This window comes from Helianthus annuus, chromosome 11, assembly GCF_002127325.2.
Source record: "Helianthus annuus cultivar XRQ/B chromosome 11, HanXRQr2.0-SUNRISE, whole genome shotgun sequence".
Lineage (NCBI taxonomy): Eukaryota > Viridiplantae > Streptophyta > Magnoliopsida > Asterales > Asteraceae > Helianthus > Helianthus annuus.
The window spans coordinates 23,615,366-23,636,220 of record NC_035443.2 but is presented as its reverse complement, the minus strand read 5'-3'; the positions used below and the strand labels follow the sequence as shown (position 1 = coordinate 23,636,220).

Below are 20,855 nucleotides of genomic sequence, written 5' to 3'. Positions count from 1 at the left end.
GGAAAACGCCTCATAATAGACTCCATAGAATCTATCACGGCTTTAGGAGCTTTATAAAGCGACAGATAGTAGACAGGTAAACTTTCTAGGACCGACTTGATAAGCACTAAATGACTGCCTATCGACAAAGTCCTCGCTTTCCACGTAACGAGCCGGCTTCTAATAACTTCAATAACCGGTTCCCAATTACTTATGCGAGTCATCTTAGCCCCAACTTGGATACCAAGATAACTAAAAGGCGCATCTCCTCTCTTACAACCCAAGAATTCCATCATTTTATCCACCTCTAGATCCTCCATACCAACACCATAAATATTAGACTTATGAAGATTAATACGGAGACCTGAACATAGATAAAAAATACGAAGAATCCTGGCAATGCTCTTAATATTTTTACTAGACCATTCACCCAAAATAAGAGCATCGTCCGCATAAAATAGATGGGTTACATCTGCTTCGTCGTCTGAAAATCTAATACCTTTGAAAGCGCCAATCTCCTTAGCTTTATTTAATAACCATGATAGAGCTTCCATCACAATCAAGAATAAAAAAGGCGACAACGGATCGCCTTGGCAAAGACCCTTTTCACATCCAAAATCAAAGGTTGGAGAATCATTAACCAAGACTGCGGCTCTAGAAGAAAGACAAATACCTTTAACCCAATCACACCACCTTGGATGAAAACCCATTTGAGACAAAATAGAAATCAAGAAGTTCCAGTTGACGTTGTCGTGGGCCTTTTCGAAATCTATTTTTAACATAAAAGCCTTTCTATTTCTTTTCTCAAACCAATCCAACACTTCATTAATCATAAGAGGGCCATCAAGTATAAAACGATCAGATAAGAAGGCCGATTGAGCCTCTGAAATAACCTGACCCATCACCCTTTTGAGACGATTAGCAAGAATTTTATATATTAAATAATAAAAATTATATCTATAATATGACATAGAAAATCAAATAAATCTATACTATATAATAAAAGAAACCACTTTGAGGACACTTGTCATCATATTAGACCATCTCTTATAGATAATTATTATTTTAATTTAATCTCTTCTAATTAATTACAGATAACCCTTTTACTAAATATTATTTAATTTAATATCTTATATTATAGATAACCCTCCTACTAAATATTATTAGTTTAATATCTTATGGATAACTATTAGTTAGTTTAATCTCCATCTCATTTATAATATTATTTATTTGAATTAATTATATTTGAACGTTTTTTTAGTTTGGTATCAAATAGATTTTACGAAATTTAAAATAAAATTAAATAATAATATTTATCATTTATACATTTGAGGAGTTTTAATTAAAGGGTTAAATTTATTGAGACTTCGTTAACAAATTTTGCAATAACAGAATAATCTATTTTTATTAAGAAAACCAAACTTTATATTAATATATTAAATATTTTTATTTTCACTACACAAAATTACATTTACTCGACCTATGTAATACATGAGGTTTTTTAAAATATAGTTTTTCATTATTTGATATATAAAATTAGATTTATTCAATTCGTACAATATATGTGGTTTTTTTAAGGATATATATTTTTTATTATTTAGTACAGAAAATTACATTTATTCAAATCGTGTAATGCGCATATTTTTAAAGATGTAATTTTTTTATTATTTGGTATATAAAATTTCATTTATTCAATCCGTGTAATAAATGAGGTTTTTAAAGATGTATTATTTTATTATTAGGTAAACAATATTGCATTTATTAAATTCGTGTAATATACGTAGTTTTAAAGATATAAATTTTTTATTTGGTATATAAAATTACATTTATTAAACCCGTACAATATGGTTCTTACAGATATAACTAGGTTGGAACCCCGTGTATTACACGGGTTGAATAAATATAATTTTATATATTAAATAATAAAAAGTTATATTTTTATGAACCCCGTATATTGTACGGGTTAAATAAATGTAATTTTATATACCAATAATAAAAATAATTATATCTTTAAAAACCATGCGTATTACACAGATTAATAAATGTAATTTTGTATACTAAATACTAAATATGTCGTATCTTTAAAAAACCCGTGTATAATCGGGTTGAATAAATCAACCAAATAATAAAAAATTACATTCTTAAAAACCCCGTATATTACACATGTTGAATAGATCTAAAAACAGTTATATCTTTAAAAACCATGTATATTACACAGATTAAATAAATGTTATTTTGTATATTAAATACTAAAAACGTCGTATCTTTAAAAAACCCATGTATAGTCGGGTTGAAAAATCTACTAAATAATAAAAAAAAATTATATCCTTAAAAATCCCGTGTTGAGTAAATCTAATTTTACATAGCAAATGATAAAAAGTTATATTTTTAAAAACTTCGTGTATTACACGGGTTATATAAATGTAACTTGAATAGTAAATAATAAAAAAAATTATTTTTAAAAATCTTGTGTTTTACATGAGTTGATAAATATAATTTTGTATACCAAATAATAAAAAAATTATATTTTTCATAAATAAGGATAACATTTAATATTAATTTATTATTTATATATTTAATATAAGATAAGTAGGAAAGAGAGGTATTTGTTTTAAAAAAATATTAAATTAACAATCTAGATTTGAGGATAATATTTTATTAAAGTATGATAAGATTTAATATTAATTTATTATTTATTTATTAGTTAATTAATATAAGATAAGTATAGATTTGAGGATACATTCAATGAATGACACGCGTCTAAAAGTTGGTTTCTTTTATTATAGTAGATAGATGATAAGATTTAATATTAATTTGTTATTTATTAAGTTAATATAAGATAATTATAGATTTGAGGATACCTTCAATGAATGACACGTGTCCGAAAATTGGTTTCTTTTATTATAGTAGATTTTTTATTATTTAATATAAAATTATATTTATTCAACCCGTACAATAAATGAGGTTTTTAAAGATATATTGTTTTATTATTTAGTACATAAAATTTATTTATTAAACGCCGTGTAATATACGGGGTTATAATCTAGTAATATTATAAATGAGAAGTATACATTAAATTTAAACTAAATAATAATTATCTATAATTAAGTAAAACATCAGTTTCCCTAAAACAATAGTTGAAACACTTAAAATCGGCGGTTTCAAATTGGAATTCAAAAACATTATAAAGAGTATTGCAAATGTTCAATGGAATTTATTTTTCGTTTTTAATTCTCTGGGGTTGTTTGACTTTTTGGTTCATTATAAAACCAAGGTGAGCCTTGGTTGAAAGATACACTGAAAACACACCAACAATTTCTAAGACTTTTTCTGTGACCCTTTTGTGATCATCTTGTTGGGAATTCAAGGTACAATTCGAGTTTTGATGTCTTCCCCGTCAGTATACACTATTTCAGCTGTTGTATCATGAAAAGTAGACGGATTCTTTTGGGAGACCCGTAATCTATATTAATGGATCAATGTTGAATAAGAATCCTCAGCCAAACAACAATATGCTTCTACTCCTTTCTTATATGTTTCAATTATTTAAGTTATAATCACGTATTGCAATTTACTGTATTCCGTTTTTCGTATTATAATTTTAAATAAAGTGTGTTTTATATAATTATTTTACGAATGGTTTCCTACAAGTATATGAATCAAAGATACATGTTTTTACATAGAAAGGAAAATAAATCAAAACTAGTAAAGTAATTCATAATTTGTTATGTAATGGATAGCATTACATAGCACTGTGATGGAAATTTTTATATGTAGGGGGTGTTTGGCCTAGCTTTTTTAACAAAGCTTATAGCTTTTTTAGCTTTTTTTACAAAATAAGCTTCATTTGGTGTTTGTTTTAGCTTTTTAAACTTATGCTTATTAGCTTATATAAGCTAATTTGAATAAGCTTATTTAAGGATGGTTTTTAAGCTTATTTGAAGAATGATAGAAATAAGCTATAAGCTAATTCAAACACTTAAAAAAAGCTTCTCTAATGATAAAAAATAAGCTATAAGCTACTTTAAAATATAAAATAAGCCAAAAAATAAAAGCTAAGCCAAACACCCCCGTAGTGGATACCATTACTTTTAAGTTTTAACATATGCAAAAGTAATTCATAATTTGTTATGATTAATTTTTAACAGATCCCATAATATGTTATGATGAATATGTTGGAGTTTTGTGGAGGATATTATTCTATCCAAGGCTGATTTCATATCTTCGGTGACAGGGTCGTACGACATTTAATAATCCCACGGACAGGGACGCGGAAAGGGTAAATCCGTCAATCTTTCTCTTTTTTTTTTTGTTTGTTCTCTGACCCTTGTATGACTATGAGGGACATTATTTCCTGCCTCTCTTTTTCTTATTTTTAACAGAAAATTATCATGAAATTTACGAAAACCACGTGAATGATTCAAATTTTATCATTTATAAGGGATATAAAGTATAAACGCTCAATTAGTGATGAAATTCTATCACTTACAACATTTAATCAAGTTTTGTTACGTTATCGAGCTTTATTACATCACTAGTGATAGATTTTACAAGGGGTACCCATCACTAGTGATGGTCTTTTTTTATTTATAAATTAACAATAAAACAATAAAATTATAAATTTCATTTAAATAAAAAACAATATCTCTAGATATATTTTAGGTTACAACTTAAAAATAAACATATAAAAATAAAAAGATACATAAAGAAAACCTACTTCTCGTCCGAATCCGGAAATTACAAACCTAAAGAACCTACAAGTTCAATTAAATCATATCTCAACTGAAAGTGAATTTCTTCATTGCGCAAGTCTTGTTGGACATTTTCGGGAACGAGAACTTGTGTAGGAGGATCCGGTACCCAATCTGGAGATATTGCACGCCCATCTTCTTTTATTAGCATATTGTGCAATATGATACATGCATATACTATGCTATAGATTATTTTTTTATTCATCGCACGAACCGGTCGGTTTAGTATCCCCGTCTACCCTTTAAAACACCAAAAGCTCTCTCAACATCTTTTCTTGCCGATTCTTGCAACTTCTTGAACATCTTTTCTTTAACCTCGACGAAAATGAAGGAGATTTCACAAAAACAGACCATGATGGGTCATAAGAAGAAAGCCTCGTCTGTAATATCTTTCATTAACAAAAAATGGACAGAAGGGTGTGGTACCATGTGTTACGCTTTGAAACAACGACGATGTGTATAAAACATTGATGTCGTTGTTTGAACTAGGAACACCAAAATATGAAAGCCAAAATCATAAATCATTCGACGTCACCGCTTGAAGTATGATGGTCGGTCTTTTGACGTCACCCCTAACATACGCCCCTCGCAACTCTCTTGGACAATTTCTCCATTCAATATATGTACAATCGATGCTACCGAGCATCCCTGGAAAATGGCATCTAGCCTCATGCGCGGCGTAAATATGTGCGATGTCGTGTCTCGTCGGTTTAAGTAGAAACTCTTTGGCATACAATTTAATGATCGCGTTACAAAAGAATTGCAAACATTCACGCGAAGTTTTGTGCGACATTGCTAAGTATTCATCAAATTGATCGGGAGGGTTACCCATCGCTAGTTGGCGGATGTGCATTTTTGTATCGGCGTGAAACTTCGTTTGCCCCTCCCGTGGTAACATTCTTGAAACCATTCTTCGCTTGCTTCGATGTCTCCAACAATCTTTAAAAATAAATCTTTTGGTAAACGGAACCGATCTCTAAACGTTTCGGGAGTGTAGACCGGATTCTCCACAAAATAATCCTTCATTAATTAAAACTTCATTGGCATGTATACGATCACGATCCACCATTTTCTTCTTTGGGCGGCTCGAACCTTCAAGTTCGTTATACACCTTCTCGAAAAATTCAAGCGTGTCATTGTCGGAAGACGTATCGCTATCGGTGTCTATCGGAAACGAATCCGTTGGAAATTCCATTTTTAAAATTATGCAAGATTGTATTTTTGTTGGTCAAAAGGATTGTATTTTTTTGAGGTTTGAAGATTGAATGTATATATGATTATGATTTATTTATTGAAAAAGGAAAAAAAAATCAAACCAACTATCGAATCGATTGATATTGAGAGTAAAATGATTATATAGTTACTATAATCTCTATCTATTTTTATTTACATCTATTTTGTTTTAAGTTTGTATTTATCTTTTTAGATTTGTTGAAATTTTATAGGAATTACAATTAAAAAAAAAGATAAATTATTTGTACAAAAAAATCTATATATATTCTAAAGTTTAGTTATATGTTCTATTTTAAATCCAAAATTTATGGTTGTTTTAAATGAGGTCATTTACATATATCCCCCTCCTAAGATCATTTATTACATATATACCCAACCCATAAAATCAATTACATATTTCCCCCTTTTAAACCATACATATTACATATTTACCCATTTTATTAAAATCACTCCTATTGAATTACTATTTTACCCTTAATGAACTTATTAAATGATTATACATTTTCCCCTTTCTAATACCATTACTTACATATTTTATGATTTAATGTGTAATATAATTGTTTACAAATAAGATATTAACCTAATGATATAAATTCATTTTTTTATAAGCCCTGCCTATTTTTTTATAAGCTTCTGCCTCTGTTATGTGAAAATTGAAAGTTTTGCTTATATATAATACGTCATAGCTCTTAAGCATTATTTTTTTTAAAGAAAACAGTCATGCGACCATGGTTTAAAAATTTACTTTTGCTGTAAAACAGTTTTTTCAATATTATTTTGAATGTTTAAAACATGACAATTAGATTTCTGAAATAGCATTACACAAAAAAAATGGAAATTTAGCTCCTGCTTCAAAACAATTAAAATGTTGATGATCGAACTAAGATTTAGGCTAAAGAAAAATTGATTACGACTTGAAAAAAACAAACGTATATTGTATAACAATATGTTTTTTTTATAAGATATTTTAGATAATCAATATTTTAACGTAAATTATTAGTGTAGTTAACTAAAATTTAAATGTATAATGGGTCGGTTGTAAAAAATATGTAAACTAAAATGTAACGCCCTGCGTTTTCAAACATCCTACATTTAGAAACCTTACGTGAAATTCTATCTTTGGAAATCTTGTGTTCTTATAACCATTCTTTCATCGTATTCGTTGTAAAATACGGAACTTGCTTCGTAAATAAAACTTGTACATTACACTTTTTACCTAGTTAAATCATGTTTTATTTCATATTTCACCTTGTTACAAGTTAGGGGAAACATTGTTGCATATTATTACACAACTTAATTAACAAAATTACTCATTATAATGTTTTAAAAAAATAAAAAAAATAAAGAAATATGGCAGCCCAATTCAGCAAAATTCAGCCCCATATAGTTGGGTTTTGTGGGCTAGTTTCAAGGTGTAACCCCTTCTAAACACTTCCAAAGCCCAACCCATTGAAACCCTAATCCTTCCCCCTATAAATACCACTTATAACCAGCCTCCCTACCACTTTTGCAACACTAAAAACTCTCAAAACATCCTCCAAACCGTAGCTGAAAGCAAAGGTTCGAGTAGATTGACACCCCTTCACGAAAATGAGCATAACTCACTCAATTCTTATCCGATTCACTCGATTCTTTTTCCTACTTGCTTGTATAATCATGGGGTTCGATTCCTAGACTTCTCCTTGGAGAAATCAGACCTGGAAATGCCCCGAAATAGTCCATAAACTTTCTGTTTGTTTTTATGTTCATCAAAAACTTGTTTAAATCTATGCAACTTGTGTCCAACACATCTCATACCTATGTCCTAATGCTTACAACTTATCCCATGGTTGGTTAAGCTTAAAAACAAGGTTGAGACATCTAAATCAGAGGTTAAAACCTCATAAACTTTCTGTTTTTAATTAGGGTTTTACCCACAAGTAATGTTCAAGTGTGAAACTTGTTGAATGTGTGATGGTTGGATTAGCTTGGGCTATCCTTCATAAGAATCCACTCATTACTTGATGTTTTGCTATAGATTAGTTGTTGTTAATACCTTGATACTTGTATGTTCATGACCCTCCTTGTTGTTTATAACAACAAGTGTAGTGGTGAACAATAGAGGTGCCTAAATGGAAGCTTGTTCTTCCTACCTCATGTATGTATTCTATGACACAAAGAGGTACCTAAATGGAGACATTAATCTCCTACCTCATGCTTGAATCATAAGACTTGTAAACTATATAATATCTAAGTTATTCTATATGTATACATCTAAGTAACTAAGACTTGATGATGACTTAATAGTTATTTGTTAAGTGGACGTTACATCATCTATGACCATGCCCTTGTTACGACTCTAATGGATCTTAGAATCCATGAAATCATACCAACTCTTTTGAGTTTCAATAGTGTCAAGAACAAGAGTTATGCGTACAAGATGATTATTTTCACCTATGTTACTTTCTATATATTAAAAACTCCGAATCTATAATCTTCCGTTATACGCCAAACTCACACACCTACGTTTCCTTGTGTAGAAGGACAAGGTGCTCCGAACTAATTCATCTACAAACTTGCTCTCGGAATTTCAAGTCACCACTTGTAAACCGTGAGTATACTCGTATTTCCCCCCTTTTACTTTTACCACTTTTGGGGTGTAACATGTTTACTTATCAAAAACTTACACATGAACATTTTGCTTAAACACATGAACGTTCCTATAACATGCTTGTATACGTGATGACTTGATACTTTAAACTTGGGTTATTCTTATGTGTTGAACTTATCATTAACTTCGTACGAGCCAAACCTTGACATATGTAGCGCTATAGGATTAACGACCCGCCCGTAAACTTGAGGTTATGTCTTGAGCATATTGCGTTTTCTTGGTTTGATATGTTAGACACATGCCATGTTTAAATGTTTATCTTGAATCACATGCTTGCTATGAGGAACTGTTCAAACTTATCTTTTGCTATATACGTATCAAACTTGTATACTCGCCTTTGCTTTTGCATTGAACTTTATTTTAAACATGTTACAGGTTGAGGACGATGATGCTATGAAATGAAGTAGCGTTGATGCCTAGATACACATATAGACGTTAGGGTTTAAAATGTTGTATCAAAATTTTGTTATGTTATCATGTTGTTTTGTTTAACTTGTCGTATTTGAATTTCTTGTAATGTTGACTATTTGAAGTTATGAAATGAAATGAAATTTGGATTTTCTAAATATTGTCACAAATAGCGTTATGATGTCTCTAGCAATCTTCACACTTCGTCTCATCCCGATGTTTCCGCCATTGGTTGGGGTGTGACAGATTGGTATCAGAGCCATAACTATAGGGAATTAGGAAAAGTAGGAATGCTTTAACCTAGTCTATAGTTCTAGAGCCTTATTCGTACGTTTTACTTAAAACTACTTGCATGCTATCTTATTTGCTTTTATTTATCCTCTTGATCTTGTAAGCATATGTGTCACTTATGCGTTAACAGTTAACATGCTATACTTATTTTTATTATGTGTTAATACATGTTTCATCGTCTTATCCTTTATGTGTGTTCTTGACATCCTTTTTTATTCATTAATATTCGTCTCATCATTTCACTTTTATTGTGATATTCTTGACATGTTATACTTGTTTGTTTAATCTTTAATATACACTTTTCCTCACGCGTTTTACTCGACTATTCTAAATCCGACAACACACATATTACACAAACGAGATGAGTTCACCAAAATAGGCGTGAAACCCACAATTTGGTGAATGACTCTCAATCCTTCTACTTTTCTTTTTACACGAAATTCACCACCAAGTTAGGAGTGAAATCCTCACCTTGATGGAGAAATTCGAATTTCAAATTCTAGTGGACCCTCGTCATAGTGTTGAAATTAAATTTTGACCCGACGAGTACCAACCACACTTAGGATACGAAATCGTCAAGATAGGGGTGAAACCCGCACCTTGTCGACTACTTCCACTCCTTGATTTTTTTTCATAAATCCCGCCAAGTCTCGAAATTTCGATTGATTTGGGACATGTAGTAACCGGAAGGGTAAATACCGTTAACCGACTTGTCGGCGAGAGTATTTTACCTATTAGGCCAAAGCATGCTCCTCAAATTCAAAAGACTTTTCGACCACTTTGGTTAGTCAAAGTTCCGTTTGGAACACTCCAAACTTTGGTCAAACATGTGATTCTATTGTTCATTTTATACGATGCAATCTTTCAACCTCGAGTTTACTTTCGATTTCTCTTTTCACACACACAACATATCGAACCTTTTCATACATTTATACATATGCATGATTTTGTATAATTTAAATTCATATTCCTTGTAACGACAAGTGGAGTCATATCATCGAGATAGGAGTGATTTCCTTACCTTGACGATTAACTCCACTCCCCTTTACTTAAAACGACCTCACCAACGAGTTAGGGGTGATTCCCTTACCTAGGTGATCGTTACCAAAACGTCTCTTCAAAATATCTTATTATGCAAACTCGATCATGTTTTATACCTAAATTGTTTATCATTATTCAAAATACGTACTTATACGATTTCGAAATACTTTGTTTTATCAAGCGTACTTTCTATCCTACAATCTATTTTCACTCAACTCATATACACGAGATTCTTAATCATGTCTTAAAACATTTTATTTCCCATATTTCAAAACCTTACGAAATGCTACATATCAATTTAATCGGTCCAATGAATCTCTTGCCCAAGAACTTCATATTCGACTTAACCACTAAAACACACACTCACGTTATATCACCATATGAAGGACTTTCATTCTCAAAGGGAATTCAAACCAACCTTCTCACATACTTGTAGGATACTATAGATATTATACGACCGTTTTACCAAAGACGCCTTCGAACATCAATAAATCCTTTGTTAAATTTATTATAAAAAAAAAACAATCATTAAGTCCTTTTACTAAATTTCTTTTCTAAGGGTCGACGTTTTTACAAGATCCTTCAAAGTTCAAATTTATTATTTTGATGCAAATGAAACAAACCCGTTATTTTCAAAAACCTTTTCTACACCGTTTAATTCGCCATTCAAATTTCAAAACACGTGACCTAGAAGACTTCATTGGGACCGACGATCTTCAACATACGTAAACTCCTTTTTAAAACAAAAGTAGCATTTCAATCATTACAAAATACATTATGCTTAACCAATGAGTACTTTATATCCTCTTACATATACAAACTATATTCTACCATTCAAATCAAGCTCAACCTAATTTTGGTTCGATAAACTCAATGCTTCATTAAAACAACTATACATGCACATCGTCATACACATTTTGGTCGATACCTCGCGACAACATCATTTATATCATTCGCATTTACATACTCGATCTTTTGAACGCTTTTATACACTTAAATACGCAATGCCTCAACGTACACCATATACGCAATATTTATTTTTCATACCTACACCTATGTTCATACGTTTTATGCTTGTACTCATACACATACTACTTACACGTTTTATGTTTATGCTCATACATACATGCGTATTCATACTTAAACTTATGCTCATACTTTCATCCTTACTCATGATTCGTACATTCGTACCTATACGCGAGCGTAATCCGAGGGATTCGCTTACGTGGGTCCCCTACATGCTTAAACATAAACATGCTTACATACGACATTCTTCTACGTACACATTCTTATTTTCAAATTCATGTATACCTTGAATCATACATAACTACAAGCTATGTGGATCATGCGACAATCAGTATAATCGCGGGTGCACACGGGATTATAGTGATAGGCGTATGAGAACCATAGAGTGTACTACTGTGTATGGTAAGACACGGAACGTAACATGACCCCAAGTAACGAAATGGACGTAATGTGGTTAAAACATGGTGGATACGCCACTGGTACTTCCTATATATAAGTGTTTTCACCATGTTACCAAACTTTCGTAAAACGTGCCATGAGAAATTCAGTGTGTTGCAGACCTTTTGGACCTAATACAACTTCACGCAACTCACAAACGCATTATATCCGATTATTCATGACGAGACTTCATCCTTAACACACTGCGTTCATATATCCAACACTTATGCTATTCACATACTTGTACTCTTTAAGAGTCATTTGTTCATTCTATACTCGTATTATTTTATACAAAACTCGTTCGCAATCCAGCTTGTTTAAACATTTGAGTCCTAACTTACCTCGTTACCTATAAAATAGCCTCCCTATTCTTGATTCTTGTGAAACTATACTTAGTATACCTCTATTGATTTATTTAAAGTAACAAACCTTTTCGTTCCTCTCAATAAACAGGTTTTACGAAAGTATGATTTTTTTTATACTATCCTTAAAATCTTCCCCTTGCAAATCTACCTTGACGTTCTCCAAAATTTGGTACTTTTCAAAACTTTCAAACTTCCCAAGTTTCAATTCTTAATGATCACCTTTATGCCAAAAACTCTTTCAAGCCTTCCTCTTGAATAAATTTCGGGACGAAATTTCCTAAAGGAGGGGAGACTGTAACGCCCTGCGTTTTCAAACATCCTACATTTAGAAACCTTACGTGAAATTCTATCTTTGGAAATCTTGTGTTCTTATAACCATTCTTTCATCGTATTCGTTGTAAAATACGGAACTTGCTTCGTAAATAAAACTTGTACATTACACTTTTTACCTAGTTAAATCATGTTTTATTTCATATTTCACCTTGTTACAAGTTAGGGGAAACATTGTTGCATATTATTACACAACTTAATTAACAAAATTACTCATTATAATGTTTTAAAAAAATAAAAAAAATAAAGAAATATGGCAGCCCAATTCAGCAAAATTCAGCCCCATATAGTTGGGTTTTGTGGGCTAGTTTCAAGGTGTAACCCCTTCTAAACACTTCCAAAGCCCAACCCATTGAAACCCTAATCCTTCCCCCTATAAATACCACTTATAACCAGCCTCCCTACCACTTTTGCAACACTAAAAACTCTCAAAACATCCTCCAAACCGTAGCTGAAAGCAAAGGTTCGAGTAGATTGACACCCCTTCACGAAAATGAGCATAACTCACTCAATTCTTATCCGATTCACTCGATTCTTTTTCCTACTTGCTTGTATAATCATGGGGTTCGATTCCTAGACTTCTCCTTGGAGAAATCAGACCTGGAAATGCCCCGAAATAGTCCATAAACTTTCTGTTTGTTTTTATGTTCATCAAAAACTTGTTTAAATCTATGCAACTTGTGTCCAACACATCTCATACCTATGTCCTAATGCTTACAACTTATCCCATGGTTGGTTAAGCTTAAAAACAAGGTTGAGACATCTAAATCAGAGGTTAAAACCTCATAAACTTTCTGTTTTTAATTAGGGTTTTACCCACAAGTAATGTTCAAGTGTGAAACTTGTTGAATGTGTGATGGTTGGATTAGCTTGGGCTATCCTTCATAAGAATCCACTCATTACTTGATGTTTTGCTATAGATTAGTTGTTGTTAATACCTTGATACTTGTATGTTCATGACCCTCCTTGTTGTTTATAACAACAAGTGTAGTGGTGAACAATAGAGGTGCCTAAATGGAAGCTTGTTCTTCCTACCTCATGTATGTATTCTATGACACAAAGAGGTACCTAAATGGAGACATTAATCTCCTACCTCATGCTTGAATCATAAGACTTGTAAACTATATAATATCTAAGTTATTCTATATGTATACATCTAAGTAACTAAGACTTGATGATGACTTAATAGTTATTTGTTAAGTGGACGTTACATCATCTATGACCATGCCCTTGTTACGACTCTAATGGATCTTAGAATCCATGAAATCATACCAACTCTTTTGAGTTTCAATAGTGTCAAGAACAAGAGTTATGCGTACAAGATGATTATTTTCACCTATGTTACTTTCTATATATTAAAAACTCCGAATCTATAATCTTCCGTTATACGCCAAACTCACACACCTACGTTTCCTTGTGTAGAAGGACAAGGTGCTCCGAACTAATTCATCTACAAACTTGCTCTCGGAATTTCAAGTCACCACTTGTAAACCGTGAGTATACTCGTATTTCCCCCCTTTTACTTTTACCACTTTTGGGGTGTAACATGTTTACTTATCAAAAACTTACACATGAACATTTTGCTTAAACACATGAACGTTCCTATAACATGCTTGTATACGTGATGACTTGATACTTTAAACTTGGGTTATTCTTATGTGTTGAACTTATCATTAACTTCGTACGAGCCAAACCTTGACATATGTAGCGCTATAGGATTAACGACCCGCCCGTAAACTTGAGGTTATGTCTTGAGCATATTGCGTTTTCTTGGTTTGATATGTTAGACACATGCCATGTTTAAATGTTTATCTTGAATCACATGCTTGCTATGAGGAACTGTTCAAACTTATCTTTTGCTATATACGTATCAAACTTGTATACTCGCCTTTGCTTTTGCATTGAACTTTATTTTAAACATGTTACAGGTTGAGGACGATGATGCTATGAAATGAAGTAGCGTTGATGCCTAGATACACATATAGACGTTAGGGTTTAAAATGTTGTATCAAAATTTTGTTATGTTATCATGTTGTTTTGTTTAACTTGTCGTATTTGAATTTCTTGTAATGTTGACTATTTGAAGTTATGAAATGAAATGAAATTTGGATTTTCTAAATATTGTCACAAATAGCGTTATGATGTCTCTAGCAATCTTCACACTTCGTCTCATCCCGATGTTTCCGCCATTGGTTGGGGTGTGACATAAAACTTAACCAGTAACTAGATATGTAAAAAGGTCACTTGTTTTATAAAATGGGTATGACCGTTTTTTTTTTCAAAGAAATATTTTAAAGATTATATCACAACATATAGAGTATTGACTAGATTGATTTTGAAGTTAAGAGATAAGAAATTTTGAAAAAGGGTAAAAGGGTAATTTCATAAAGAAAGGGGGAAATATGTAATTGATTTTAAAGATTGGACAAATATGTAATAAGGGCTTTTAATAAGGGGATATATGTAAAAATTCCTTTTAAATGCACCAGCCTATAAGAATCCTATTAATTTCATTTAATTTACTTAATAATCACAAGTTACATTACTTTAATCATTTGGGTCAAAAACAATTCCAGTTTAATAATCATAAGTTACATTACTTTAATCATTTGTGTCAAAAATAATTCCACAAACCCTAGATCATCTGATAATAACAATAAGAAGAAAGCTCCGGCCGCACACAAATCTCCGGTGTTCGACTGCGATTGCTTTGATTATTACACGAACTACTGGTTCCGGTGGGACACGTCTGTTAACCGAGAGCTAATTCATCAAGTAATTGAAGCTATTGAAGAAAACTTTACCAGTAGTGAACAGGTTAACTGTCGCGGCCGTAAACCTAAGAAGAAAGAGAAGGCGAGTCATCGGAGGTTTGCCGGAAAAGCTTTAAATCCTCCGCCAGAGGTTTCGGTTTCGCCTCCGTACGACATCTCATTAGTTGAAGAATGTGCAAAGGAAGAACATGAGGTAGTGGAGGAGTCGCCGGAGACGGATGCAACGGCGAGAAGAGGACTTCCGGAAGTGAAAGGGTTGTTTAACTGGCGTTTGTGGGGACTTTGGAGTCCGTGATACTCATCCTTTGCCTCTCAATATATGCTCTCCAATCCATAATTAACTTCTCCCTAATTGAAGATCTTCATCGATTAGGCACACAACTCTCAGACATATATCTTCGATTGATCTCCTGCACAGGCTCGCCATCAGGCTCTCCATCAGTCGGCAACTCAATTGGAATCGTAATTAACTTCTCCCCAATTGAAGATCTTCATAGATTTGGCACACAATTCTCAGACATATATCTTCGATTGATCTCCTGCACAGGCTCTCCATCAGGCTCTCCATCAGTCGGCAACATCAGTTGGAATCAAAATGGGTCATTTACTTGCTCCTTTAATTACACATCATCCTCCAACTCTCCAGCAACCTTTAAGTGCAATATATATATTTCTAAGATGAAGATAATGTATGGTAATGAAGATTTGGAGCAGCAAGAGGTAAAAACAGCCCGAATTTTTCCTTTTATAAATTCGATTCGTGAGTGTTAGTGTGTGTGTTTATATTGATTAGGGTTTCATCAAATGCAATGTGAGGGTTTCCAATCGGTGTTTATACAAATAATATTGAACCCAATTTTATGTATGTGTATGCAGTGTGTAGTGTGGGGTCTTGCTTACCTCATTCAAGGAATAACAATGAAAGACAGGGGTTATTGATTTTGAAAAACTCCGCCTCTTTGTTCGCCTTCTTCCTGATTTTAAGTTACAGTGAGTCAATTTCCTTTTTCTGATTCTAATCGATTAAGAACTATACGTGATTAACCAACGAATTGTTGTGATTTTATGTTTCTATTGCAGTATTTGGATTGAAATGACTGTTGCAATTTGATGATCGTCAGTTATAGTTCGTTTTTTGAATATAGAGAAACACTGACTTATTTAAGGTGCTTGATTTGGGTGAATAGTAGCAATATAAACTGCTATTGTAATTTGGTGTGATATTCAATTCAGTATCATCAACCTAATCAAATTGTGCCCTAAACATAGAGTAAATGTGTTCACCAGCAAGGTAATAATATATACTAATTTTCAATTATCATTGACTTCTAATAAGGAAATATAGCTATTAGGTTATGTCAAGGTAAGCATAGTTTATAAAGAATATGTTGCAGAATAAAGTTAATACAACATTTTAGTAATAAATAATTAGCTGATAGTCAATAATAATTTTAGTATGCTAATGTTGTTAGAGTTAATAAAAGGACTATCAATTGTTATTTAACAATTTTAGTAGAACTGGTGCAACATTTTTGGTTAATAGAGCTGTTAGTGACTCGGTTATTTATTACTAACTGCTTAATAGCCCATTAGCATACTAACTCTTGATTCAAAGTAATCTCAGAACAATTGATAGTCACTAACCGAGTCACTACCGTTGTTAAGGTACCTGCATTTTTGTTGTTCGTTAACTATTTGATTGTTTTGCTACCACATACTAATCACCCCTGCCAGGTGTGAAGGTGAATACTTTATTAACGTGATCGTTTTTATTGTCGGGTCGATTTTGAATCAATTTTGTTTACTTTTATCAGTTTTTGGTTTCGGTTTGGTTTTAGGTTGTTTTATTTTTTGCATCGTTTTGGTTTTGATTTTTCCCAGCAATTGTTTTGTTTCGATCTAAGTTTTTTGAGTTCGTTTCGCTAAGATCTTTTACGTTTTTTGTTCCGTTTTCAGTTTTTTTTAGTTTTGTGTAAATTTAGTTTCCTTTCCGGTTAGATTCGCTTTATTTGTTTTTGGTTCAGGTTCGGTTTTCATTTCAGCAACATTATTTGTCTCAGCTTATTTGTTTCGGTAAAATTATTCAGTTTGCATAGGTTCGTTTCGGTCTGGTTTTGTTTTTTGGTTCGTTTAGGTTTGGTTTCAGTTTCCTTGGTTTTCGCTTTTAGTTGGGTTCCATTTTTTATTTAGTCTCTGGTTCGCTTTCTATTGGCTCAAAACTATTTATGCGGATCAAGCTAAAAACATATATTCACATACACACACACGCATGGTTAAGGTACGTTGCATAATCTATACATCTTGCTTTAAACAGAAGTAGGTGCAACCCGTAAACGAATTGGAGGTTCAATGTTATGTTCGTTTATTTTCGTTCATTTATGTTCGATGATTGACTTTCGTTTATGTCTGTCCTCTCTCTTATTTGCGTTCATTTGTAACCATTCTTTATTTTCATTTGAATGTTCGTTTAAATTTATACATTACTAATATTCATTTGAAATAGTTTTCATATTATCAAACCATTTGTTTACTTTTAAAAAGTTGGATGTAATGATGCTGGTAGAATATTGACTTCCACCATGCTGGTAAAATTAACACAGTTTTACAACCCACCAACCCGATTACTACTCGCCTGCCTATTTAAATAAATGGGTTAAATAAGTAATGAACCGCATTCAGGTTACATGAATTTAAGCGTGACGGAGTTAGACTTGCATGGAGTTTTCCTACATATTTTGATAAGTCTGTTTGAATTTGCATATAAAAAATAATTATCTGAATATGATTTATTTCAACTTCAACTTTCAGTAAACAATTTCTAAGTTTAGTTATATCTTATATTTAAAATCAAAATTTATGGTTGCTTTAAATGCATTACAATTAACTTTAATGAAATAGTACCAGCCGCCTTTATGACCATGTTTAATCAATGAGCCTCTTCCTTTTCTCCATATATTAATGTTTAAGTTAGGGTTTATAGACTTTTCATAACAATTCACCTTAAAGGATGATTGGTTATTAGATAACTAATACTTGATATTACAATTAACTTTAATGAAATAGTACGAGCCTTTATGACCATGTTTAATCAATGCGGCTCTTCCTTTTCTCCATGTCACACCCCGATTTCCACGTGTCACCGGTGGGCCCGGTGTGGGGTACAGTGACGTAGTTGGCATCGTCATAGACAATCAACACAATATAATAATGCACAGCGGAAGCAGAATAGATACATTTCAACTTTTAAATAAAGTGCAATAATAAATATCACAGTAGTTGAAACGGATCCACAAGCGGATCAAATAAAATAAGATAAAAATTGTTCAACAGATATTTTGTCGTCCGAGCTTGCGAGACTATAGTGGACGCTCTTAGGAAACAGCCAGCCTAGTTCGTATAGTACCTGCACTTAACCTTTTGGGAAAAATACGTCAGTTTACACTGGTAAATACAAATCGACTGACTCATTTTGAAAATGATTGAAAATTGATTTAAATGCACAAGGCATAAATATTTTTATTAACTTGGGATATTTATGCAATATAAACTTGTGAACGAATTACATGCACTCGTATCTTTGGTGGCCCGGGATCTACTGTCCGGGCTAAAGATTAAATGACACGCCACATTAAAGAGTTATACACGCCGAGTGTACGCCTACACCCCGTGCTCTGGTCGTGGCCATCTCGTAAGATAATGCCAAGGATATCCGGGACACGGTCAATAACCCCCCAAAGCCTAAAGTAGGACAAGACTGTTTAAACGAGTCGCACAAGCTATTCAAGACTGTACACCCATAAGGCGCAGGACTTGTGCGCCCGATCAAGCGGTATTTTAAATACCGTACCCCAAGCCCGTATAGGGAAAATAAGTCAAAATGTATTTACCTGAGCAAGTATGTAACACAATCGGTAAGTGTGGTAGCTTTTACTGGGCCTCCTAATCTGGAACAAAGGTTTATAATTAACCTATTAGATTCCTAACGGGTCTTTTATTTAAGCCTAAGCTTTGACCGGTTAGTTTTAAGAATGATACGGTTTACGCACGATTAAGCGAAAGACCGGATAGAATGTGATTTAGACCCGACAAGTTTGAATACTTGTATAATATGGGTATACTAAATACATTCTGGATTTTGAGATAAAAATGATAACGTTTGACCCGTTTCGGTCGATTTACGCAAACTAGTTACGCAAACCGAACCGAACGCAAAAAGGGCGTTACGGGTAGCCAAAAGAGTCAAATGCAAGTTTCCTGAGATAATACGCTTTAAATATGATATAATATCAGTAAGTTATGTTCTATATTGCCCGGAATAATTTTAAACTCAATTTATGCCTTAGAAGGGCATTTTGGTCATTTAAAAGATTATAAAAGAGTCAAATTAGAAATCTGAGTTTCGGGTCTGGTTTATACAGTAAATATTCAACATATTATATCGGTAGGGTATGACCCATATACCAAACTTAACATTTAAAAATCAAACTATGCACCGTAGGGGTATTTTAGTAATTTCACAAGGGCTAAAACTGCCAAAACTGGAAATCTGAGTTCATATACTTATACTTACTGTTTTTATATGAAAATATACTAATTACATCAGTAGGTATAAGTCTTATATGTTTAAAACAAGTATAACGCTTACTATGCGCTTAAAACGCTAAATATGCGATTTAGAGCCGTTTCCGGGTTTATATATGAAAGCTGAAATTTTTATATTTCCAGAAGGCTCAAAATAATTTATTTAACATATAAAATTAGTAGGAAAAGGTTTCGGGTCAAAAGAATGTGTAAAACTCATTTTATGGCCTAAATGGTCAAAACCGTCATAAACCGAAATAACTAAGCGATCTAAGATACGATCAGCCAAAAATTAAATAAAAATCATCTAAAATCCCAAAATATTATATTACATCTGTTGGTAAAAAGTTTCGTATCAAAACGTGGCCTGAAATGGGTTATATGCGAAAAGGGCCGTTTATGTAATTTAAGAACATAGTTTTACGCTAATGGCCATAACTCAAAATCTGGACCACCAACTGATCCGAAATTTTCGATGCAAGTTTATATATTAAAAATAAAGATTTCTACTCTTTCACTTTTCCAAAAATCACGTTTTATATCAAAAAGGGCAAAATAGTCAACTTTTAAGCATAATCGGAAACATGCATTTGAATCGGCTAAGTATAGACTCAAGCAACAAAATTCCAGAGAGTTTTACCAAAATAAAAATGGTCAAAAATACTCTCCAATACAGATCTCAAACATGCATGTACGAATCCGAATCGATAGTCTACGAAATAGTCGTTTTATAAGACTTTCGGTTCCGATTCGTATCTATACTAACGATTGTCGAGTTGATCATTGTAAAACACATTCTTATATTCATTATAAAGCTATCTATGATGATCAAACAGATTGCATGTTATTTATATTACCATTTAAGCTATGTTTCTCAAAAATCACTTCTGTTGACTTTTTAGAATCACGTTTGACTCGACAATTAGCATGCATATAGTGGGATTCAGATAATACCCTTTAGAGGGTTTATTTCCCACATAAATACCTA

General features: G+C 32.4%; 1 protein-coding gene across 1 annotated transcript; it reads left to right on the top strand.

Annotated features, from left to right (window-relative positions):
- The first annotated feature begins 1,823 nt into the window (after positions 1–1,823).
- Positions 1,824–15,581, top strand: LOC110931698. The gene is made up of 2 exons (XM_022175082.1): positions 1,824–1,846; positions 15,089–15,581. Exons 1-2 carry the CDS (start codon positions 1,824–1,826, stop codon positions 15,579–15,581), a joined length of 516 nt encoding a protein of 171 aa, XP_022030774.1.
- Positions 15,582–20,855: the final 5,274 nt, after the last annotated feature.

Bases quoted from the DNA above. Each gene is read 5' to 3' on its own strand.
- LOC110931698 (XM_022175082.1), top strand. From the start codon at position 1,824: ATGGTTCTTACAGATATAACTAG. The intron at 1,847-15,088 runs GTTGGAACCCCG...AAACAATTCCAG, and splicing joins GTTCTTACAGATATAACTAG to TTTAATAATCATAAGTTACA.